The sequence below is a fragment of the Leuciscus leuciscus genome (genome assembly GCF_965113295.1).
Source record: "Leuciscus leuciscus genome assembly, chromosome: 12".
Taxonomy (NCBI): Eukaryota; Metazoa; Chordata; class Actinopteri; order Cypriniformes; family Leuciscidae; genus Leuciscus; species Leuciscus leuciscus.
Genome location: NC_138736.1, coordinates 8,501,072 through 8,527,128, shown reverse-complemented (window position 1 = coordinate 8,527,128; position 26,057 = coordinate 8,501,072). Strand labels below are relative to the sequence as shown.

Below are 26,057 nucleotides of genomic sequence, written 5' to 3'. Positions count from 1 at the left end.
GAAGTGGGAGGGGTAACTCGTGTCATCATGTGCGTATTACGTTGCTTCCTGATATCACGTGCGCAAACACATAACCTATATTATATAAAACAGTTATGGCCGGTCGAATTATGCATTAACTAACTTCAGATTGGATTGTGTTGGTTAAAGGCACTTGCCTCTAACAAGTGCTTCGATCTTCTTTCTGATCTGAATGGTATGCGGAAAACACTTGAGTTTTGCCACAGACTTGTCCCAGTGTCTAGAACGCAACTGAATGCCTTTGGCTTGCTCAGTTGGGTATATTTTGGGGATATTTAATTTAATTTGATCAATGAATAAATTCCTTTGTTGTATTATTTTAATTTAATACTGTGAAGCTGCTTTGATACAATCTGTATTGTGAAAAGCGCTATACAAATAAACTTGACTTGACTTGAATGCTTTTTCAAGCGTCTTCATTCTTGAAAAAACGCGGACATTAAACAGGAAATTACGAAATATTTACGTACATATTTACAGCGGGTCTATTCACACAGGATTAGTATTACCTGACGTAATTTTTACGGACCTTTTTACTGAAGGTAAAAGTCGCCGTAATCTTTACTGACATTATCCATAATGATAATGTCATGAAATGGCACATTCGGACAGAACTAAAATCACAGAGAAGCTCTGGTAATTGTTACTTTACCCCACCTCTCCATGTTAAACTAGTCCCGTCCGGATAGGGCTCAAGTAAATGTGTGTGCATCAAATATGGTGAACAATGAGACTCCTTTCATGGAATGACTCAATTAAGGAAGTTCCCAGAGCTTAGGATCGTCAGCATGAGTTAATGGTTTGAAATTCAAGGTCAAAGATATTGGATGGAAGATATGATTGGAAGTTACATTTCGAGGCAGATGAACATATCAAAAGAGAAACAGTGTGATGAAGGGACAGATGGTGAGGAGGGGGGTAATGGAAGAGTAGATACCCACCCGATGGTGCTTCCAAGTGCCGCCTCAATAGTCCAGACACAGTGCAAGTTGTGCTCATAAGGCGCTGGGTAACCAGGAGACAGAATCCGGCCCATGGGCTCATCTTTAATCGTTCCTCCACACTCGGCTGGGTGAAGAAAGAGATAAACAAAAGCACCATCCTTCAATGACAGCTCACAGCTCTGAAGCACCAAAACAGTACATATTTGACTAAATAAAAAAATAAAATTTCTCTGAAACCACTAGCGTAAATGTTTATCATTTCTCTTAATTATTTATTAAATTTATGTTTTAAATATAATATAAATATCTGTTCATTTTACAGTATAATATTGATTATCAGGTTTGAATTAGATACATTTTCAATGTGGACTATAAATTACTGAATGTCAATAACTTAAAAAATTCAGGACTTTGGTGTAAATGTTCTCTCAGTTAAAACCAACTAAAGCAATCTCACTTTAAAAACAAGTGGGGAAAAAAAAGAAAAACCTTTAAGGGAGAGGCCTTGTCCACACTAATTTGTTCTAGTTTGAATGCACTTTTTTTTATTTTTGGCCTTCTGTCCACACTGAGATGGCGTTTTGTCAACAAAGACGGCGCTTTTTGAAAACATCCTACCAAATGGATCAATTTTACATTGTAGTGTGGACAGTGAAAATGGAGGTATTTGAAAACAATGATGCATGCTTAGTCATGTGATGCACATTTTACCCATAGATATCTATGGTTATCCCGGCAATTTTCGTTTCTGCTAATTACTGTCATAGTGTTGCTAAAGAGAAATGTTCCTTTGTAGAATGTTCATATAGCATTCCTGCAAAGATGACAGAAAATGTACTCGCAATTGCTGTCCTGCGGCAACACACGCTGACAATTGCATTTCAGACCATACCATTTTGAGTGCAACCTGGACGCAACATTGAGTGGTGGGATATTCTGCTAATAAAATGATAGTGCCAGAAGAATAACGTGAGAACTTTGTGTCTGCTCTTTTGGTATCATCATGTGAGATTTTATGATGTTTTACGCATACATTAGGTGATTTAAGCATTTTCAGACGTTTCAGTGAGGATGAGCAACTTAAAAAAAAAAATGCCAGTGTGGATGGGGAGCGTTTGAAAACATAAACACAGTTTTCAAATGTATTCGGATTAATGTAGACATAGCCTAAATCCCTCGAGCAAGGATGGAACATAGTGTGCTGTTAGCAATGCATTATCAGGTGGAGGGGCACGTATAACTTTCCACTTTAAAAGAATACATTCAGCACTGAGCGGAGCTGAATAATGTGAATAATGTGGCCGTATATCACTTCCAGGATTGAGCCTTCCCTGGGGAGGGCATATTTCCTTTGGCTAATATCACTGATAGTGTTGGTAATATGTCCTGCACCAGACATGACTATCCATCTTACACTGGGGCAATGGTGGTGCTGGTGGTAGCGGGCAATGGGGAAACAAATCACTTGTTTGTCAGGAGGTTGGGCCCAGTACGTGTGACAGTTCCAGTTTCACGGATCAGGAAGTTGTGAGAGTCTTATTTCCAACTCCTGCCATCGTCATCATCATTTCAAGAGGTCAAATGTGTGTGCCCTTACACAGTATACACTCGTACATACACATACAGTATACACTCTTTGGACAGGGACAGGATACAGAGTAAATCTTAATAAAACCATTAAAGATGCTTTTTTTTTAAAGATAAGTTGCCGATAGACTAAGTATAGATACATAGGGGAGTAAACACAAATGGTGGTTTGGTATGTAGCTTGTTTTTAAAGTCACGGTTTAATATATTTGGGTAAAGCGTTGGAAAAAAAATATTTGATTATTAAATGGTGGTTTTTAAACTACTAGAAATGGTATTATTAAACTACATCGGCCAATTGTGCTGCAACTGGCAGCAACACACACTGCAGTGAATGGTGCTGTTGTAACTGGGAACACATTTGAAGTGCTTACACTTTTGGATGCAAAATAAGTTAGCAACATACTTCAGAATAAGGTTAGAATTATTGCGCTCTCATTCTAATATACTCTTTCTATTTGAAGTGCATGCACACCGGCACTCATTCTTTAAGTCTTTGAAGTTAAATAAGTCTTTATGCGAAATGGATATACCTGCGCAAATTTGTAACAACATTTACAGGCAAGTGCACAACCATAAATGTACGTAATGCGCTGAATAATACACATCTCAAACGCATTAAACAACAAATCCATCTGACAGTAGGGCAAAGCCTTGTAGGTTTATGATCTAGTTTGAAGCGCTAATATAAAGAACGTCTCATGTTTAAGACAACTTGGGTCGTGCACTTATTCGGCAACAGCTCACTGTGTCATTCATTATTTTCCAGATATCAGAACGACATTGTCTTATCCTGGGGGGAAACTTGGGAGTTTGAGATGTTCACACAGAGATGTTCTACATGTGCAGTAGTTAAGAAACTTTATTCGTATGCATACCAAACCAAAAGACCCGGACCAAATATGTGTATTGTTACACCCCTATTACAATATACTTTACATATACAACTAATAATGATACTGTTCACCGATCCTTGGGTTTTGACAGGTATCCAGAGAACCTGAGGACAGTGAAATTAAAAGTGCATACATTTTGTAAAGCAACCAGTTTAGTTTATCTTACAAGAAACTGGTTTATTCACAAAAGTCAAAGTTTCTATGAAAACAAATGTATGAAGTAATGTGTTTTAAAATGTGGCTTTAGGACACAAAATATGTTAATTTAAAATGTGAATATCCCAAAACGTGTTCCTTTAAATTGTTTAAATTAATAATTATATGATACCATAGTCTTTTTTTATTTTTATTATTTGTGTATGGTTGATTATAAACATTTCAGTCATGTCCAGTAAAGGAAGGATATGTAAAAGTATGGTACTGTTGGGGCTAAAGGCACAGTAATTAACATGATAATAAATAGCTGGCTGACTTTTCTATTTGACATGACATGGTTAGATTCAGATGGTAAATATCATATATTAAGTTGGGTGTCCACCTTAGGGATGATCACCAAATTTATAATGACACTATCACTTTTAAAATATGATATTAATCATATAATCAAATTATCAATGTTCAATACAAATTTATTTTTATTTTTTTTCTGCAATCATACACCATGAGTGCAGTGAAAAGCAAATGTTTTCTTAAGGTGCCTTTAGCCCAGTTGTACCCTACTATTTCTCCAAAACTACTTAAGCATAGGAACGAAGTACAATCAAGTCAGTGGAGGGGCACTTCACACATTTGCTTCAGACACTTTCCCTACACGCATTTCTCCTTGAGCCTTGGTCAAGCAATGACACAAATTACACGATGGCCAGTGTTTGTAGTCATGTGAGATATACATGTCAAAGCATGCAAGTGCAATGTGTTCAAATGCACACTTCAGCCTCTCAAGCCATTGTCATACATCCTGAAGGGTATAATCACAGACACAAAGAGACACTTTTGATCATTTCTGTTGGTGCAGCATAGAACAAAAATCAATTGTTGAATGCAAAAGTTGAAGAGATTTTTAGTCTTTTCCCGAACAAACATCAGAAATTTCTTAAAAACAAGATATATTTATTACATACAGAATTGTAAGCAAAATAGTATATAGGTATATATAGGTATTAGGTATTATAAGATATTAGGTTTAAAAAGAATATATTGAATTAGGTTTACTTTCTTAGCCCACAGCTAATGTTTGTTTTTCTGGGTTAAACTCAAATCTTACTATATTTAGGGCCAGATTTACTAAACTGAACTAGCGTGAGAGCACTATTCCAAAAAAAAGTACAACTGTGAGTGGAAAGTTCTGCGTGTGATCTACTGACAAAGCGCAAATTAAAGAACATAAACGCAGCCGTATTATTTCCATAATGACCAACGCAATCTACCAAGAGCAGCGCAAATTAGCGTCTGGTTTAAGAAATGCTTTTTTTTTGGCCAGCGCAAATACCAGTAAATTGACAAACGCAAACCTTAGTAAATCACCTTGCATGATTCATTTAAATACTCTTCTCCTATTAATTTTGGTTCTGAAAGGGAAACTCCTACAAATGCATATGCAATAAGGTCAGCCGCAAAAATAAATCTGTCCAAACCTTTTGAGCGCTGATCTTTCACTGCGTGTCTTTAGTAAATCATGACAGTAGTTTTACAATGCCAAAAAAGGGTTTGCACAAGATTGTTTTACTTGTATATCTTATTGTTGAGATTTTTATATTACGTTTTTTTTTATCTGTCTCACTTGTTCTTGTTCCAGCAGTTTTTTATATATATATATATATTTTTTTTATCTCATATGAATTTCTGACAAATGTTCCCATAGTGGACAGCAGAGCCATAAATCACAATGAAACAAACCCATCTTCTTCAACTCCTGGGATGACCTGCTTCGTAAGTCATAAAACTAAATTTCTTGCTCTCTCATTCTCTCCCTCTTTCTCTTACTCTCACCAACTTCTCATTTCTCACTGTCCACCCTCTGTTTTCTACAGTACTAGTTAGTTTCCTGTTGTGGCGGATGAAAAATATTTGCTGATACCTCGTTCCATTTCTCCCCTCTCTTTATGGGCATTTCAATTTTGCCTAAAGGTCTCCATAGGCTCAGGTGGAATGCACTATAATTCAAAATTCAACAGCACTGCAGAAGCGGGTCTGTGATAAACTCACATTGAGCAGAACCCAGGCTGAATTTAAGGGTGGGTGGTAGAAGATGCACACACATGAAGAAGAAGAAAAAAAAGAGTGCTCAAATTAATCAAACTCTCTCCGCTTTGGGGGTTCATATTCATGAAGCAATTTCTCAGAGTGTATCATAGAAGGCCATGTGGCAGATTTAAAGTTTGTGATGAAATACTAATACAGCTAGAGGAAGTGATGAGAAATACTTGGAAGCTGATCACTTAAAATTCCCAAACTTTTTCTTCTCCTACCAAGAACTTTAACCTCTTCTATAGAAAAATAAATAAACAAATAAATAGATAGTGTATAACAATTATATATTAACAATTTAATATACAACCATTCATTTAATTAAATAAAAATGATTATATATTCATTTAGATCTGATTATAAAATAATCTTTAGAATTCAATATAATACAGTTATATTAATATTATAGTACAACATAAAAAAAAATAAAAAAAAAAATATATATTTACATTTAAAGATTGAAAGACTTTAAAGATTTTTGGCTACATTAAGTAAATAATTATTGTTGACAGGTAGCGTGTTTAACAATTAAAGAGCCTAACATCTGATATGGTCCACTTATGGTTCAGAACCATCCACGCAATAATTGGCTTTCCTGGGGAAGGTATTGTGAATGAGTGTGAGCATTCAGTAGTTGTCTTACCCACACACAGCGGGAGGGGGCTGTCCCATGCTCTCCTCTCCCCTCTGAGACACGTCAAAACCTCCGGGCCCTTTAAACTGTAGCCAGGATCACAGCTATATGACACCGTGCTGCCTGCAAAGTGACCTTTGTCCTCCCGTTTAAAGCCAAACTGAGGCACACCTGGGTCTTCACACTTCACCAACTCAAAACCTGCAAAAAAAAAAAAAAAAAAAAAAAAAAAAAGAGTGTGTCCTTGAAAACCTCGCCTCTGGTGTATGTACTGTATATATAATTCCTTTACAAATCCTTAAAAGGAAATTCACATAGAAGTCTTAAGAAATGTGCAAATATACCATGGTTTGTCTGATTCTTTCTATCTATCTATCTATCTATCTATCTATCTATCTATCTATCTATCTATCTATCTATCTATCTATCTATCTATCTATCTATCTATCTATCTATCCATCCATCCATCCATCCATCCATCCATCCATCCATCCATCCATCCATCCATCCATCCATCCATCCATCCATCCATCCATCCATCCATCCATCCATCCATCCATCCATCCATCTATCTATCTATCTCTGTACTGCTGTGTGAGGGCTGCAAGATGTCAGTGTGCTACTCACTGGTGAAGTGCAGCTCAAAACCTTTGCTGGTATTGTCACTATTACTAATGAACTCGAGCCACATGGTGCTGGACGTGCTGTTTAAAGTGACATCCATCAGCTCTGTGCCTGTGAAGGTGCCCAGCAGTCGGGTACTGCTACTGCTACCGTCATACACCTGAAAGACACATAAAAAAGACACATACAGTCTTTGCAGAATTTACAAACAAACATTACACACAAGCACAAATGCATACTAAGTCACAAACACCTTAAGAATGTCATCCTCCTCCAGGCGGAAATCCCGTGCTCGGAGCTGGATGCCTTTACCGGGTTGGGTTTGAATGGAGTAGATGCACTCATGATTGTTACCGTAATATCCAGGGTAGTTGGGAGAGAGTAAAACTCCTTGTTTCCCGGTTACAGAAGATCCGCATTCAGCTGCAGAAAGGGAGGTAAGAAGTCAAATGACCTCTGACGAATCACCCATGATCTCAGTATGAACACAAACACACATTATACACTCATGCTGGCAATCTTTTGTGTTTCTGAATGAGTGCAAATCAATTTATGGACCTAATTCTGCTAGGATATTAAACTACACAAATGAAAGTTCAATCAAATTTAAACTTTTTGACAATGACAATGCTGCCAGGTTTGCAGGTCTGTTCTGATAAAATGTGGATAAAAATATTAAATACAACTGACTAGGGATGCAAGGCTATAGTAATTATAGACGTACCTTTCTTATTCAATATTTATTGTGATATAATGGACGATGACCTATAAATTAAGTGTTTAAATACTACAAGTCATTTAGTTATCACAACATTATAATGTACAATATGAAAAACATATTTTATTTTGAGATTTGCTAAAGATTACATTAAAGACTGTTATTGAATTAGTGTTTTAAAATATTAATTTTATGTGAGCATTAGAAGATTGCAAAAGTAATTTAAATGTAAAAAAAAAAGAGGAATGGGCATGTACTATTAAATATCGCAATAAATAAATAAATAAATAAATAAATATAGCCCAACAACTAATACTGTATGTGATCAATGTCATGCATTCCATAAACATAAACATATGTTTAGAAACGAGCTGACCTAGTTCCACAAGAGTCGTACACAAATATGAATCAAGGATAAGCCAGATATTGCAGCAGAAATTACATAATACCTAATTACTTACTTCAACTGGAACATCAAAATCATAATGTTAACAAATTACATTCTAAATTTGGCATCTAAGCTATTCCAGCAAAAAATTCTAATAATAATAATAATAATAATAATAATTGAAGAAGCCTGGCCTCCAATATACTTATATGCTGATATCCACCATAGTCAGATAGTGAGTCATAACCTTAATCATAAGTCAGTGAATCTGGTAATCGGCAGAACTCTGAAATGGGGCTGCTTTAGCCATTTACTTTGAGATATGAAGTTTTAGAGAAATCTGAAATGTGCATAAGCGTGTGTCTCTGAGCACGAGAGGAAATATATTGTATAATTTGCAAACAAAGCAAAATGAAAAGCATGTGACCACCTACCAACACACCTTGGCAGAGGGGAACTCCACACCCGCCGACGCCCCCCTAGACACACCACCCTCGCAGGCCCCTCGAGACGATACCCCGGAAAACAGGAGAAGATGAACGCATCCCCCACCCCGAACTGCAGCCCTTTACGAGTGCTGAAGGGGGGGACGCCGGGATCTTCGCAAGGCTCAAGATCGTATTCTGAAAGCAACAGGAGAAGGATTGATTTTTTGTAGCTTCTTCTGTTATAAATGTCAAGTTGTTTAAGCGACTGTACAAAGCTCTCTACCTGAGAAAGTGATGTTGAAGCCCTCATAGGACACAGAGAAGTCTGAGAGGAAGCGGATCTGAGCGGTGTAGTTGCCGAAGAGTCCAGCGCTGAGAGGGGGGGGCAGCGTAGACCCGGTCAATCTCCACAGAGGTTGAGAGAAGCTACCATTTTCTGTCACTAAAAGGTGGTCGTGTGGACTCTCCAGGTGAAAGGTGTGGAAGGTAAACTGAACACCTGCAGAGATTGAGAGGAGAAAAACAAGAAATACATCAACTGTTTTAAGCCCCATTCAGACGACGAGAGACTTTGTTGCTGTATGCCGCTGGTCTTTGTACTGTAAGACGCTTGTGGGCGATCCCAGTGCTGTTGCGCTAATGTTATTGGTTGACCGCATGTCTGGCCATATCTTTCGAAAATGCAAATCACAAATAATATCTAAAACTAAGATATCATTCTAAATTGAATAGGAATTAGATCATACTGTTCAAAATGACTAAAAAATCAATCGAATTTGACAAATCAATTTTTTTTGTCCCTAATAATCAACATAATGCAGGGGAAACTGTAAAATGAACTGCAGCAGAGCTAAACTGCTCATTGCATCATATAATTAACAACACCAACTATCAATGTATGAATCAAACTCACTAAGACTGCCGACAGTTTCATTTCCATGCATTAGTTTTTCATATCCATGTACAGTCAAATCGTATAAAATGGTGAAATCGCTTCGGAACTCTGTCCTGTCTTGCCTGCACTCGAGACGGTGACGTGAGCTCCACTGGCACTGACAGCCTTCACTCCCATTGGTTGTCGCTCGCGAAATGTGATGCTCATTTGCATAAAGTTGAAATATCTGAAATTTTTTCGCATCTAGTGTAGCTTGACACGCCTACATTCTGTCGTCAACGGTCACTCTCGCTCGTGTCGCCGGAAGTTCCCAGCCCTCCATTGAAAATGAATGGGATCATGTCGCTTTGTCGCTGCGTGTCGCTGGCAGTGTGAATGGGGCTTAAGAGTTTATCAACCGCATACAGTTGCAGGAAAACATGTCAAACCTTTGAATTTACCTTGATTTCTAGTCCTAGAAATAAATTACAATAGACAAAATGCACAAGCAATGATGCATTTTCAACTCAGTACTGAACACACAAAGCATGTCAAACCCTAGGCTAATGATTTCTCCAAAAGTTGGCATCAGCTGACCTGTTCAGACAATGAGATTGGAGGAGTAGGCAGAGCCTCTCTGTACAAAAAAATAAATAAAATAAAAATAAAATAAAATATTTGGAGTTTGCTATTCAAAAGAAGCATTGCCCTTATGTTAACTGCATCTCGAACAAAAGATGTCTCTGAACGGCAAAGAGGAAGGATTGTTGACATGCATAAAGCTAGAAAAGGCTTGAAAAAAATCTCTAAAAGCCTTGATGTTTATCAGTTGATGGTAAGACAGGCATAGCTTCTCTTCCTTGGAGTGGGTGTTCTTGCAAGAAGAATACTGGAGTGTAAGCTAAAGACTTACAGATATATCTGGAACAGATAACCTTATAAACCTTATACCTTATAAAAAAGAAAAAAAAAATCCTTCACCATCCCTTTAAAACCTCACTTGTCGGGTTTATGCTACTCTGAATAATGCCTGAACTTTGTTTTTTTTTGAGCACTACTTGCGTTGTTTTTGCCTCCTCATGATGACTCGCTTAATTTTGTCCTAATCTGTAAGTCGCTTTGGATAAAAGCGTCTGCTAAATGACTAAATGTAAATGTAAATGTAACATGCTAACATTTCAGTCAAGGTGATTATGATACAGAAAACAGTGGAAGAAAAAACAATGCCACTTGTTTGAAGTCCACAAGAGCATGTGGATGTTTCACAGAGGACAGATCAACAAATAGTTGTTTAGGGAACACAAAACAAGATTTCAAAAATAAAGTATGTTGGGCCATCATGGTTTTTGATGCCTCAGGTCCTGAACCACTTGTTATCATTGATGGAAAAATGAATGTAGAAAATTAAACTTCTGGAGTGCCTCAAATGGACTGAAACAATTTGGCATGATCCATTGAGAGAGTGGTTCATGCCATAGACATCAGAAGAATATAACTGAACCACTAGCGGCGCCAGGATTTTGATTGTAGGTGGGCCTCCAGAAAACTGGATGGGCCAGTTAAAATAAAAAAATAAAATAAAAAAAACGGGTTCCCCTTCATCTCCGTTTCAGCGCTTTTCTGGGCACTGAGGACAGCGACTCAGTAGCCTAACAGTTACCTGAATTTAATGCGTAATTAGCATAGGTAAAAAAAAGAAAAGAAAACTTAAACAGGAATTTTTTGTTGCTTTTTTAATACAATTACAATTTCATTTCATTTATTGTATAGTAAAATTATAGGCCTATTATTTTTAGTTTATTAACAGCAACAACAGCTGTAAAGATGAAGTTGACGATCGCTCATATCTCCGTAGTGAACGCGCCTATAGAGAGAAATGCACATCATGGATTACATCTCTGATTATGTAGCCTATTTCTTTTCATTTTAAATTGTTAAAAAGACATTTCAAGCTTTCTTAAGATATATTTCATGTCTGTGAGGCATACGCTGAGTTTCGTTAAGTTAGGATGAGAATGAGATGCGCTCCAGTTCATAAGCGGACGCCTCCATGATTAGGCCTATATCGTCTACTATATTTGCTTCTTGGTTCCAGGCAATTGGTTGATAATTTTTTTTATTAAAATTAAGATGCAATTTATACAAAACGAAATTCACTTAAAAAAAGTCTTTCTACAAAACAAAACTTAATTAAGTGGTCAAAATCATGTCTGACCCACGCCATGTCTCTCGATATATTGCGCATCCTATCTTACTCGTGCGGTTCACTTTTCATAATCAACATAGATGAAAAAATAACATTATAATATTTTAACAAATATGAAACTAAATGAGCTTATTTAATGGCTACAACACGTATAGTAGACCTACAGACTCTCTATTTGTACAAATTGCTGCACATTCATTTTATTCTGAATTTTGCACACATAAGTTGAAAGTTATTTGTTTGTGCATAGCAAAACATATCTGCAACATTTATCAAGTTCACTGATAATTATGCGTGCATTTATTAATTATTATCTTAATGAATAATGAAACAAGGACGAAGCATGTAAACTGCGTTGTTTGTTTAGAATGGAATGGATCGCAAATAGATCCGAACGAAGAAACGTACAAAACCATAGTAGAAAATGGGTGGGCCCAGACCTAAAATGGGTGGGCCCAGGCCCACCCGGGCCCAATGATAGCGCCGCGGCTGACCTGAACTGAACCAGTTTTGTAAAGAGAAATGGTGCAAATTATGTTGTTCAGGTCTGATTTTACAATTACACAAACCATTTGGAGGAGGTTGCAGCTTCCAAAAGAGGTTGAAACAGTTATTAAATATCGTTCTGTTTACGATGTGTGTTCAGTAAAGAAATGGAAACATATTAGTGTTCGTGGGTCATTTTATAAAATTGTTTGTCTCTTGCTGTGAAAGAAAGAACCATCACCAAAAAGCGATCTCACCTTTACCATGTGAAGTCTCAATCATCCAGGTACAGTTGAGGTTATGGGGGTAGAAGTCAGGAAACCCAGGGGACAGAATAGTGCCGCTGTTACCCTGAATAAACCCTCCACATAGTGCTAGAGGAAAGAGAAAAGGATAAAGACTATTTGTCAAAATGCTGAGCTTAACCCTGCTAAAACAAACGTTATAGGAAGTGCCCTTCCGAAGGACATCAATATATGGAGGCGAATTATTCCTATCATCACCCAAGGGGAAAAATCAATAATGGCCTTAAATATTCAAAGCCTAGTGGAATAGGAGAAGGGAGCGGAAAGGGTAGCTTCAAACCGTAAAGGCCCTTCCAGTCTGGGAGCGATATCGTGCTTGAATAAATGACCTGTACCTTAATGTGTCCTTTAGTAAAGAGTGCACCGTACCATCACAGCTGGGCAGGGGCCGACTCCACTGGAAGTTGGGTTCACACTCGAGGGGCTCGTGGTCACTGAGGGTGTATCCTGCTTCGCAACTAAACGTCACCAAAGCTCCCACGTAAAAATCATTGCCATGGCGCTGACCATTGACTGGGATTCCAGGATCAACGCAATGGTCCGACTGGAGTTGCAAGGCTTGAGAGGGGAATAGAAAAAAAAAATGATGTGGAAAACAACGTATGATGATTCACCCAGGTGTATTTTCATGCCATAAAATGTATCCTAAATGCATTATGAACTACTACTAATTTACAAATTAAAGTGTTACTATTTGACTTGTCTGGGACTATTTGTGTGAGTGAACCAAAATAGAAATAATAATCGGCCAATAAAAAAAAAAAACTCTAAAAAGTAATTCAGTATTAACTTCTATTAATGAATTTAGCATTTATATAGTGATAATGTCCATTTATCAGACCAATATGCCAAAGTACCATAACAGTTATTGTTCAATCATTTCTCTTATTTTACATTTAGATTACCTTTGCTGTCTTCTAAAGTGCACTTTATGTTTAAAACACTAATGATTTAATAACACTTAAAGGTATAGCGGAGGATGTTTTACTTCCTGGTGGGTAGTCTAAACTATTGGTCCTCCTAATTGTCAATCATTCTTGTGAATCAATCAAACTTTTCAAAAAGTGGAGAGGGCGGGTCTTATCTAAAATTTGGAAAGATCCTCCGCTATACCTTTAAATATAATCTTACCAAATCTCAAAATCCGTTTTTTCATGTTGTACATTATAATGTTGTGATGCCAAAATTCACTTAAAAAATTACTGATTTAATTTTTTTTGTATTTTATTTTGTATTTATTTAGACAAAATAGTATAGCATTTTAATATGAACGATTTATTTGCTATCGGCCACTACATAAAATAATTATCAGCTTATCAGTACTGGCCAGACTATAAGCCTCTAAAAAGTTTATGGAATTGTTCTGCTTATTCGGATCATTCAAAGGTTGCATTATTCTTCAGCACTTTCTGCTTGAGTTGATGTACTCAATAATTTAAGGTGAACTGAGATTTATAGAGAAACAACAAGAAAAGGTTATAAACATGAGTCATTCCAGCCTAAAAGCCATTCGTTCAGTTCACAACACCGTGACGGAGCTAATTCGGCAGTCTCGTGTGTATGTTCTCGTGTGCAGTCTAATGTTGCATGTGTCGTGTTTGTGCATGACTGAAATCATCTCACAGCATAATTACCATCCTATTATATCATAATTACAGGACTTGATTAAAAACGTTGCATAGTAAAGAGCATGTGGCTATTATTTATAATGATTCCTTCATAGCTGACAGTATTCACAGGTATCTGTACTATCAGATCCTTTTAATTGCGGCCATGAAATGCATTGAGGAGAAGATAATATCAAGCTTTATCTAACTAGCACGCTTTGACAAAATTCTCAGCATTGTAAGACAGTTTGAACATAAATTACACTTATCACGTGTTTTAGTTTGAACAATGCAATTAATCGTTTTGTGAAAGTCTACCATGTGCGTTTTTTAACAAAGTGTGTTAAAGACTACTGGATAACATTGTATCATAGTACCATAATTATTGACAATAAAGCTGTTTAGTTTGTAGCCCTTAAACCTGAAAGAGAAATATCACTTTTTTTAGCCAAGGGTTTTTGTAATTGTAGCCGTTTCGATTTAAGGTCAAAGGTGGTAAACATTACTTGAACAGACTTTAAATTACAAAAGTGTTACCAAAATTCCTGAAATTTATGCCATAGCCCTATTCAGATCAAAACAGTTATAAATACAATAGTAGACCATCATACTCTCATATCGGATGCGAAAGCCGATGTCAGAGTGGCTCTTGTCGGTGGTGAAGAGCAGGTAGATGAAGTTTGAGGTGCTGATGAGGAACTGCGGGACCTGTGTACCCTGGTAACTACCAATCAGAGGGGAAGAAGGATAGCGTCCATCCCGTACCTCGAGAACATCATAGTTTACCTCCGTTCGGAATCTGTTGATCAGAATAGTGCAATGCATAAGCATGGCAGCTTCACCACAAAGTGAAGCTACATGGATTCATCCCAGTCCTACTTGCTTGTGTTCCAGCAGGATACCACCTATTATAGCTAGAACAGAGACACTACATCATTCAAACTGAAAACCCAGCTCACTCTAAAGTGGCATGTGTTGTTTGAGTTTCCTGCAGCAGCGACCCTGCTGCTTTCTGTACTCACAGTCAGAGACTGTGGAAAACATCAGCTCTCCTGCTAGCCTCACCTCTGAAACATTTTCTCAACAACAATTCATAGATGATGCAAACATTCAAACTGCACACACACACGTTTGGTTTCCATGTTTTATGGGGACATTCCATTAACATGGTTTTATACTGTACAAACTGTATATTCTATCTCCCTACACTAACCCTTTCCCTAAACCTACCCATCACACAAAACATTCAGTTACACTTAATTTTAAGATGTCAATATTACAGAGTAATCATACATTTAAGCACTAATAATACTTTACTACATCTACTTACTATAGGGTTAAGATGAGGGTTTGGTTTAGTAACTACAGTAATGTGTAACAATGACACTGTAAAATAAAGTGTTACCAAACTTTCTGCTATTTTAGATTTTCGAAAAAGATAATTCTGTAAGATGTATAAGCTTGTTTCTTCACAGGGACCAACAAAAATGTCCCCACAAGGACAACATTTACTGGTATTACAATACTTGTGGGGACATTTGGTCCCCATAACGTAGGGAATACCAGGACAACACATACACACAAATGAAGAAAACAACAAAACAAAAAAAAACAAAAAACAAAATGGAGGCTGTTCTAGCAGTGAAGGAAAGCATTTGATGCCCATGTTTTATTTAATTAAATGTTCAACAAGCACATATGAAGTCATTTCATATAGGAAGAGGTGAAAGATAATAATATTGATTCTGAATGAATCCCTGTGATAGTCAGGAAAATGAATAGCCGGATCCTCTTATTCCAAGTCTATAGTGATAGATAGTATATCTGCAGTGCACTAGTGACCTATTTATGAAATGATGATAACCAATAGAATGAAAGATAGGAGGGGAAATGAAACAGGGAGCCTTATTAAGAACAACATGGTAGTTCAGAAAAGAGAAAGAGAAGTCTTGTACGTACTTGTCAAAGATGATCTTGATAGGATATCCTGGGAGGGCCTCGATGATCCACTCACAATTGAGGGCCTCTTTATAAAGCTCAGGCCAGCCCGGGGACAGAATAATGCCGCTGGAAGCCTTTAGGTTTCCACCACATGGAGCTAAAGAACAGGAGAAGATGACACATAGAGAAAGATTCAGAATTGTTCTTTTATTGTTATATTGACTAAGGACAAATGATTTCTTCCCCCTTTGATTTTCACATGCTGAATATAAACGGTAAATCCAACGGAATAGAAAAGGATGGAATGAAACCAGAAGGAAAGAGCAATAAAAGGCAAAACAAAAGTGAAAACTAAGGAAGAGAGGGAAAGATTGCGCAACACAAAAACAGTTTCCTTCAGAGAGACCACTATTTCAGACTCGCTAGAAACTTATGAACTTATGAAACTTTAAAATCTGCAGGTTTGCATCATCAGGAGTTGATTATGCAATTCCACATTTAAATGTGCTATCATTTCTCATTTTTGATTTAAAAACAGAAGACCTAGAGTGACATCACATCTTGTTCTTTGTGGTGTATTGCATGACCACATATTTATCGACAACATATTCCATTTCTTCGTCTTTCCCTAATATACTATCTATTTAACCCATATGATTTAAAATGACAAATAAACCTGTTAGGCTTAGTGATAGTGGATAAGTCTGGTTAATCAAATACATAAAACAGAAAAGTCAGTGAGTGTTTTTCCTAAAATGCAAATCTGGAAGCAGAATGTGTTCAATGGGAAGTGGATGATCTCATCGCTTAACTCAGTGTACTCAAGGACATCTATTAAAAGCATTGCTTGACAAATGTCATAAAATGATGTGTAGCATACAGCAGCACATTTCATTAAATGAGAGGATTTTTTTCTTTTCTTGAATGACAGTTAATAGTTCTTGAGTACATACAGAAAATAAAGATTATATATTTTTTGTTCCACTGACATTACAGTTGATCTCTGCATGTACTTTATGAAAAACCGAATTGAATAAACTTCCGAAGGGCTCAGTAAAGTGCAAACGGAGCTGGAGTATAACAATTTGGTTTTGTTACAAGCAAACTTGTGAATTATGAAATGTGCGTATTTATCAGAGAGAGGACACACCTTCACAACGTGGCACAGCGTTGTCCCACACAACATTTCCATCTTTGAGAATGCAGGAGATAGTCTGAGATCCGTGGGTCTTCATGAACCCCTCCTCACACAGGAAAGAGATGGAGCTGCCAAGCTGTAGACTCTCACCAAATCGCTTTCCGTTTACTGGCACGCCAGGGTCGGGACATTCGTTGTGTCGAAACGCTGCAGGGGGGAGTGAAAAACAATGAAATATGGAAGAGAAGTGCATGCTAACTTTGACCTAAATGTGCAAAAAACTGGGCACAGCAACAACAGAGCTTACATTTTTGTATTTAACTGGAACATTTGAGATTTGTTTTTTTGTTTTTAATCCCTGTCCAGTGACTGTCCACATTTTGTTATAAAATGGACAACTTTTACAAGGCCTCAAATAAATTAAAGAGGGAGTTCTCAATGTGCCCATTGAAGTGAAAACTTTGTGGCTCATCGTTTCAGCTGTATAACTACACTAATTAATTTTAGTTGGAACAAAATATTGATTTATGTGCCTCCCCAAGTTTCTTGCTTCAGTGGGAAGCTTGGAGCTACTCAGTACTTATCGATAGGACTTCAGATAAGATGTATTATCAGCAGACAAAATCTCTCCAGCAAATCTGTTCATTCCTGATATAGCGTGGCTCTAACACCACCAAGGTCAAGGGTTTGATTCCTGGGATCATGAAGAAAGACAACATGTATCCTTTTGGATAAAAGCGTATGCCAAACGCATCCTAATGTCATCGACTGACACTGTCATAGACATTAATGCTCAATGTACTGTAAAACGTATTGTTCTTATTGTTTCTCCAGTCAGGCAATGAGCATGAATTCCTTGTTGACTCAAGAAGATCTCAAACCAAGATTGTGTGTGTGTAATCCATCACCATCATGTGCCAACAAGCCGTTCGATGGAGTTTGTCATCTCCTTAATTAACATGAATAATTGGAGCATCCCTCCCACTCCCCCAAAAACACGGCACATGGGGAGTCAAACCATGTGGGATCACCTCCCGACAGCTTCAATTAACTGTGGCTTTATTTAATTATATATGTATTTGGAAATAAATTTTAATTAAATCTGTGGCTCTTGTTGTTCTTCCTCACATGGATACTCAAGCATCTATCAATTCCGCTGCCATACGCTATGCCCCGTGAATAGTGATTACTGAAGGACGACAGATATTCAGTTGCAATATACAGACAATTCTCCCTAGAGGGGAAAAATAAAACTTTATCCATCTCATATAACAAAACAACTTCTGAACTCTTTTAACTTCCAGAAACTTTTCACATTTAGTACATACTACCACTGACAAAACATCTAAACGCTATTATCTATTATACATCTTAAAATGATTTTTTGGTCTCCAACTTCAATGTGATGTTAGACATAAACAAGTATGAACAGGTTTGCCCAAAATAACTTGAATACATGATTTATTTTTACCACAAAACAAAAAAGAAAAGTCACGAATATAGAGCTGTCTTTCAAACGTACTGGTGAAAGTGATGTTGAAGCCACGGTCTGTATAGGTATGATCAGTCAGAAATTCCAGTCGGGCCACGTGGCCACTGGTAGTGATGGGTGACGGCAGCACATCTCCAGAGAAGGTGCCAAGAATTGGCGACTCTGCCTTGCCGCCGTCTTTAATGGACATAAAGTCAAATTGTTTCTCCATGCTCAGGTCGTTGAAGGCTAAGTTGATGCGGCTCTCGGGTTTGGCGATGATCAGCCACACACAGTGCATGTTGTTTCCGTACTCTTGAGGGTAGTTTGGTGATAGCAAAACCCCAGATGGAGTTGTGAAGTTGAAGAAACATGAAACTGAGAAAGGGACAAAGAGATAAAACAAGCAACTGTTAAACACAGGAGGTGTCGTACGTCGAGCTGCGAGGCAAACTGGAAATTAAAACCGCCTCTGAAGCTAAAATCAATTCACAATGCATAGGGAGGTCATTTGTTGTTGCTTAAACAATGCAGTGAGACAGGAGAGGAAAAAAATATTATGACATATTATGAAATGTTCACTCTCGTTTTTTTGTTACTAGTTCCTCCTAAGGATGATTTGCTCAATTTGATGTAAACATACTTGCAGATTAATGTGCCAAGACAACCATAAGTCAGTCATTTGTATGTAAACACAGTATGTTATAGCATCCCGAGCAACCTGACAAAGAGACTTTGGCTCAACCAATGGTGTGTGTTTAGGGTTGGACTCTGTTTGGCAGACCAATGGAAGACTTAACTCGAATCCCCTCCCCCTTTACATAAACAGGGCCTACCTTTATAAATAACTACAGTGTTTTTCTTACTCATGTAGCCTGCAAAGTTGCGCCAAGTGAGGGGATAAAATAATAGTAAAAAAATATATACAGTATATATTAGGTATATGACGCCTTTGTGTGTTTATTGTGATTGTGCATATTGCAGAAGATAATGGCTGAAGATGTTGCAGGGAAAGACAGGGTTTATCTGCTGGGATTATTCGCAGACATAAACTCATTTTCAGGATTTGAGACAAACCTGAGAGGGCAATAAGCATCACTAAATAGCCATGGGGAGAAAGAAAATGAGCTCAGTGGTGGACTGAAGACAGATTGTTACGGTTCCACCTCATATGAATGACTTCTCAGTCTGAGCTGATAATAATGATATTAAATAGCAAAAAACAAAGTTGTGAGTCAACTGCATTTAAATTGATGTAATAAGATGGTAGCCATTATAGTGACAAACGACTACAGTCTGAGGCAAATTGACGGTATACATGAATCCAAATAATAGAGAAAGAACAATAATATCAAAACAAGTTGGACAAGCATTAACTGCCAAACAACATTATATGCTGTGCCACTCATTTCAAGCATTTAAATGCCACAAACAACTTTCTCTTTCGGAAGCAAGCAAGTACATCAACTGCTTGCATTCTTACAAATAATTTACTTCTCAAATTAGCTATCTTCAGTTCGGTTAAATCCGCTAACTTCATTATAAGACCCTGATACACTAAATAAAGCAACTAAATGCATTAAATGAACTGTCACATTGGCTTGGCTCAGCCGCTGAGAGGAAGCATCGGTGGGGACATACTTTACTAAAGACACCGCCATTAGATTCACTTTCTAACGTGCTCAGACAGTAATAATGGTGCACCAACCTCCCAAATGTGATCATGTGGGTGTGGAATGTATTTTTTGGGTAAGGGTTGTCACTTACACACACAGCTTGGCTTCTTGGCTGACCACTGATTATTTTTCTGGCAGGTAATGTTCTTTTTTCCCACCAGCTCAAAGGCTGGAAGGCACTCAAAATAAAGTTTGTCTCCATGTCGGAAGCCTGTGCCTTCCCTCTTGCCATAGGCTGGGATTCCAGGGTCTCCACACCCACCCTGGTCAATTTCTGGAAGAAAAAAAAAAGAAAAGAAAAGAAAAAAAGACATAGCTTATACATTGGGACAGGATTAATTAATAAAGTTTCCATCAAGGTTTTGGAATGGGGAAGTAAGGTCACTTGTAAGGTTAATGTCTCTGAATCCCAGGATGACCATTTATAGGACTTTTTTTGGCTTATACTGACAAATTATTTAGTCATTTATTTATTAAATTACTCTCTCATCTCTCTTTACAGTAAATCGTCTCTCTCTACAGTAAAACATGCTCTAAGCGTACCCAAATAAAAATGTACTTAATGAATGTATCATTAATCTTTCAATAAAACTGATACGAAAATATTATTGCACTTTAAAATTACTGTTTTCTAATTCAACTTATTTTTAAAGAATGTATTCCTGTGATGACAAAACAGAATTTATATTATCATTACTCCAGACCAAATTTTAATATTTTGATTTGTTGCTCAAGAAACATTTATTATTGTTAAAAAAAGTTATCAAACAAATGTGTGCTGCTTAATATTTTTTATTTTGGGAACAGTGATTGGGAACCGTGAATTTGTCAGGATTCTTTAGAACAACATGTATTTAAAATATAAATCTTAATTACATTGATCCATTGAATGTGTCCTTGCTGAATTGAAGAATTAATGTATTTGAAAAAAACAAAACAAAACTGACATCTTACTGATTCCATAATTGCCGTAAATATTTATTATTAGTATTATCATTATTATTCAGCAGGGACAGATTAAATTACACACACACTTGCATGCTGCATATAAGCCTTATACTACTTATACAATCTGACAGCAAAGCATATTAATGCAAACTACCTTCAATGTTCCCCCAATGGCATCTGCGAATGGCTTGCTCTCCTAATGAATTGTCTTTTTTTCACTCTGTTCCCTTATACCCTCACCTGTCTCAATATGTCAGGGCTCATTTAGAATCACAAGGCCAAAGCGAAAGAAAGATGGCACTACTGAGAGAGAGACAGAGAGAGTGCTACAGGCGAACAAGAGATCTCGTGAGATAGGCTACCATTTCTTCCCATTTTGGTTTTGATTATGGAAAATTGTGGATTTCTGCTGATTTGACATATACATGGTACAGTATGTTAAATGGAGCTGAGAGTACTGTACTTTTTTGATAGCTTAAAGCATTACCATTAGCAAAAAATATTGAAACATCTCAAATGCACTTTACAGTTTGCCGTTAGCATGTTACTAAGCTATAACTCTATAATACTTTAATAAGAATTAAAATGCATAACACATGCAAATATTTGCTTTAAAAAAGCATGAGACTGATTCATACACTCTTAGAATAAAAGGTTCTATAAAGAATTCTGTAAGCCACTTCAGATATCATGGGATTATTTTATGGATTTAGTCTTAACTACTTTTTAATTGTAATTACATTTTATGAATTAAGCAGCTCGCAAACATACTTTATTACTAGACACAATTTAAATAACCCATTAAACATGAAAGTATTATGCAATCATGCAAGATATTTCTTCTTATTTGGAACCTTTTTGGCAGAAAGGGTTCTTTAGAATTGAGTCAAGAACCCTAGGATTCTTTATAAAACCTCAATGAACCTTTTTCGTATAGGTCAGATATGATGATGTATAAACATTCAGATGTGCCTCAATATCTTCCCACCTCCACATACTGTCTGAAAATGCAGCATTTTTCAGATTTCAGACATGTGACAGGTCTCTACCTGGACTGAATCTCTATCCTGTATCTTGGGAATTACACCCTGAGTTTACTTCTGGCCATATAAACCAGTTAAGGCAACAGGATTGTGAGAGAAAATGTCTCCTGAGCTGACAAATGTTACGCAGCAAGTCATCCCTGAGGGAATGTTTGTATGCGTGATTCCTTAAATGTCCCAGCTAACACTTTGTTACAGCTGTCTTCTGCTTGGTGACAAACAAACTGTCTCTGAGAGCTGACATGTGCACTTTCATAAGGGGCGGCATTTGTTATTTACCCATCTCAAATTTCCTATGATTTATTCATGTCAATTTCATTTTTTTTATTTTATTTTTTTTATTCTGAGAACACAGATGGAAGCCATTGACTTCCTAATGAAGGATTACTAATAACGCAGGAAGGCACGAGTGCAAATAAATCCATCCATCTTTACACATCATACAAGTTATGAATTCATTTTTTCCCAGCATGCACCTGGCAAATAGGCTATGCTCCGTCAGTTTTCAGCCACATATCAGTGTGTATAACTATTCAAATCCTCAAAATGCACTCCAGAAACATTTACAGGACAGAACCACAGTGATACGATGGCATAAATAATTACAAGTTCTACTTCTTTCCACTCCCTTTCGAGCAAGTATTATATGTGTATCATAATGTATGTGGATATGTGTATCATAATTGAAATGTGTATATACTGTATGTGTGTATGTGTATTTAGGTATATATATATATATATATATATATATATATAGTGTACATATATATAGTGTGTATAGTTATTATTTGTAATGTATATGTATAGATATGTGTATATACTGTATGTATGTATATATATATATATATATATATATATATATATATTTTTTTTTTTTTTTTTTTTTTTTTTTTGGGTGCATTACACATTGCAATTTCTAGTTTTACATATACTATAACCTATTTCCTTTGAACGTCACTGCCATCTTACTATGAAGAAAACGAGAGCATGGATGCACATTAATTAATAGAGATCTAATTGCTCAAAATGTGTCTTTCCTTAGGGTAGTTCCTCTAATGTCATGGCCTAATGTCCAATTTAACGCATCCTCTGTGGTGGCGGAGAAACTGTGACACAAAATGGGCTAATGTCCTATTTGCTAAGTTCAAAAAAAGACTGGAATTGTAAAAAAAAAGTGTTCGAAAATTGGCTTTCGTTAGGGCAGTACGTCATATTTCAAGGCCTTAGGTCTGCTTTAACGCATACTCGGTGGTGGCCAAGAAACCACTGCGAAATGGGCTGATGGCGCAATAGGTGGAAGTCGTGTTTGACAATCACAGAACAGCTACCATGAAAACACACTTCTTGTCTGATACATTTATTTTTCATTAAATTCTTAATTTTCTATTATAGAAAACTAAATAGGGGCAATAGTCTGTTGGTCTAGTCTGGAATAGTCTCTGCTTTGTTTTTTACATACTTTTCCAGACCTGGAGATAACTCAAATCAAATTCCTTACTTTTCCAAACTGTGTAGGGAGCCTGAGGAACAAACTACATAAAATATATTAAACTTTATTTTCAAATTGTAAACATATTTTTCACAATATATATATTTTTAAATGTAATTAGTTTTGATTCATTCGATTAATTAATTACTATATCATGTACTTACACATGGATCTAGCTTAAAAATACTCCTTTACTTTCGTCTTATGCTTCTGCAGTGGATAAAAGCATAAAAAACCTGGAGCCTGGAGGCTTATTGTGGATCTGACAGCAAATATTGGTTAGTAATTTATAAAATGTGCTAAAGTCCCCCATGTGTGGTGCAATTCTGAAAGAGGGTTCTCGTTTTCAATCAGACATACACTCTGAAACTGAAAATTAGTAGCCGCTCTTGCATGATATCCTTCCTGTCCCATGGCCCTCATTCCAGCAAGGTTAAACGATCACAGGCTGCTTTGATGACCCTCGCCACAAGTGCAGAGGGTATAATGGTGAAGCGAGAAATAGAAAGTGAAAGGAATTTTTTAAAAAAGAACACGCTGTTCCCGTACTCTCAGCACATACCCCAAGAGTGTCACGTAGCAGAAAGCTAGAAGAAAATTGAGAAATTTACTCAAAGGAAATCATATGGTCCAAGATATGACTATTTGTATGTGAACTTCTTCCAATGACCTCATTATAAGATGTCTACTTCAACATGAACATTACATGCAATCATGAACAAAGTAAGAACGAATAAATAATAAGTATTCAAAGGATTTGCATGTCCACCCACCTGATCATAGGAGACATAATTGCTTATGGTGAAGAAAAACAAACAAGCAATGACCCATTCGAACAATGAATTTGTCCGTGAAATCTGCGTACGAACATTTTCACAAACAAATCATAATCCACCAAAACTTTCGTACTAAAATGTATTCTAAATTTACAGAAAAAATGAGGAACAACTGAAACCACACGTACACAAAAAGCACTTGCTCTGTTCTCATATAATCCTATTAAGAAGTTATATTTCATCTTAACACGACTATAATTATATAATATTATAAATTATAAATGAATAATATAATTTAATTTCATCTTGTATTTCTTTATATACAGTGAAAGAGTAAGAAAAGCTGTGTTATAGCTTCAGCTGTGCGGATATACGCGTATGTACAGCTGGCTAATGAGAGGTCTGTAATCTGGGTCTGTATAAAAGGTGTTTGAACCGGTTTTGAGAATGACACACTTGGGATTGCTCGAGGATCTGGCGAGAGCGCGTCTGCAGAGAGCAGCATGTTTGACGAGAGTGACGAAAGGCTTTAAAGGAAAGGTTGTGTGGAAAGCCCTTATATGGAGATGGTTTGGCCGTTTTATGCAAATGACTTTTATGCAAATTTATACACGCAACCGCTCATTTAGAATACTCACTAGTCACTAACATTAGAACGAGATTAACAACAAATTCATGTGTAAAGGCTGCATACGCACATGTTGTGAATTAACAGAGATTTTTCGTGAGAAGTTCTCGTGTGCGTACAAAAACGAAACAATCCACGCAATTATTAGTGAATGAGACCCAATGCATTTTTGATTACAGAGAAAGATCATCACTGCAGTAACAATACGGTAAGATGCCCTCCATAAGACAGCCCTCCAAAGCTATTTGACATGTTTTAAGGCGATTAATGTTTTAATCAGGGATGTCAATTAGTTACTTTTGTATCGACTTAATTGCGTAATAATACATAATATGAGAATGTGATACATATATGATATACTATACAATCACATTAAATCACATTTATTAATATTTGTTGCGATAAAGTCCTGAATATGTACAAATCAAGGAGTGATTCATTAAATATTATTAATAATAATAATAATAATTATTATTATTATTAAAACAAATAAAATACAAAACAACAATTATAATTAATTAAACTAATAAAAAAGATAACTAATACTAATGCTAAACATGTTAAAAAAGTAATAAAATAATAATAACAACAATTACTATCATGATTAAAATAAATGAAAATTAAAACTAAAATAATAATAAAGAACAACAAACAAGATAACTAAGACTAATTCAAAAAATATTAATAACAATAGCATCAATATAATTATTATAACATTATTATTATTAACATATGAATAATAACAATAACATAATTATAATTGTAGCTTAGCTTAACATTATAGTTTAGAGAATAGAGTTTCCTCTAATTACCTTCATAAGAAACCTTAAAGCCCAGGGAGCCACTCGTGTCATCCGTTTTAAAATTGAGCCACATCTGATGGCTGGTACTGACCACCAGATCTGGAGTTGTAGTCCCAGACAACCTTCAAATCAAAATAAGAGAGACATAATAAAAAACTGTGATTCTTCACTTTCAATAT

The 26,057-nt window shown here is 36.4% G+C and overlaps 1 protein-coding gene across 1 annotated transcript in view; it reads right to left on the bottom strand.

The window, feature by feature from the left end:
- The window catches only part of csmd2 (CUB and Sushi multiple domains 2), a 324,493-nt gene that overhangs the window by 110,923 nt on the left and 187,513 nt on the right, over positions 1-26,057 (bottom strand). Inside the window, exons 12-25 of the mRNA XM_082187012.1 lie at positions 25,888-26,000; positions 20,283-20,465; positions 18,567-18,893; positions 17,057-17,251; positions 15,925-16,063; positions 14,577-14,764; positions 12,728-12,916; positions 12,311-12,427; positions 8,771-8,986; positions 8,494-8,682; positions 7,207-7,376; positions 6,957-7,113; positions 6,339-6,530; positions 963-1,089 (exon numbers count right to left, since the gene is read on the bottom strand). Of these exons, the coding sequence (XP_082043138.1) occupies positions 963-1,089; positions 6,339-6,530; positions 6,957-7,113; positions 7,207-7,376; positions 8,494-8,682; positions 8,771-8,986; positions 12,311-12,427; positions 12,728-12,916; positions 14,577-14,764; positions 15,925-16,063; positions 17,057-17,251; positions 18,567-18,893; positions 20,283-20,465; positions 25,888-26,000 (2,502 nt within the window). The remainder of the gene's footprint in view (positions 1-962; positions 1,090-6,338; positions 6,531-6,956; positions 7,114-7,206; positions 7,377-8,493; positions 8,683-8,770; positions 8,987-12,310; positions 12,428-12,727; positions 12,917-14,576; positions 14,765-15,924; positions 16,064-17,056; positions 17,252-18,566; positions 18,894-20,282; positions 20,466-25,887; positions 26,001-26,057) is intronic.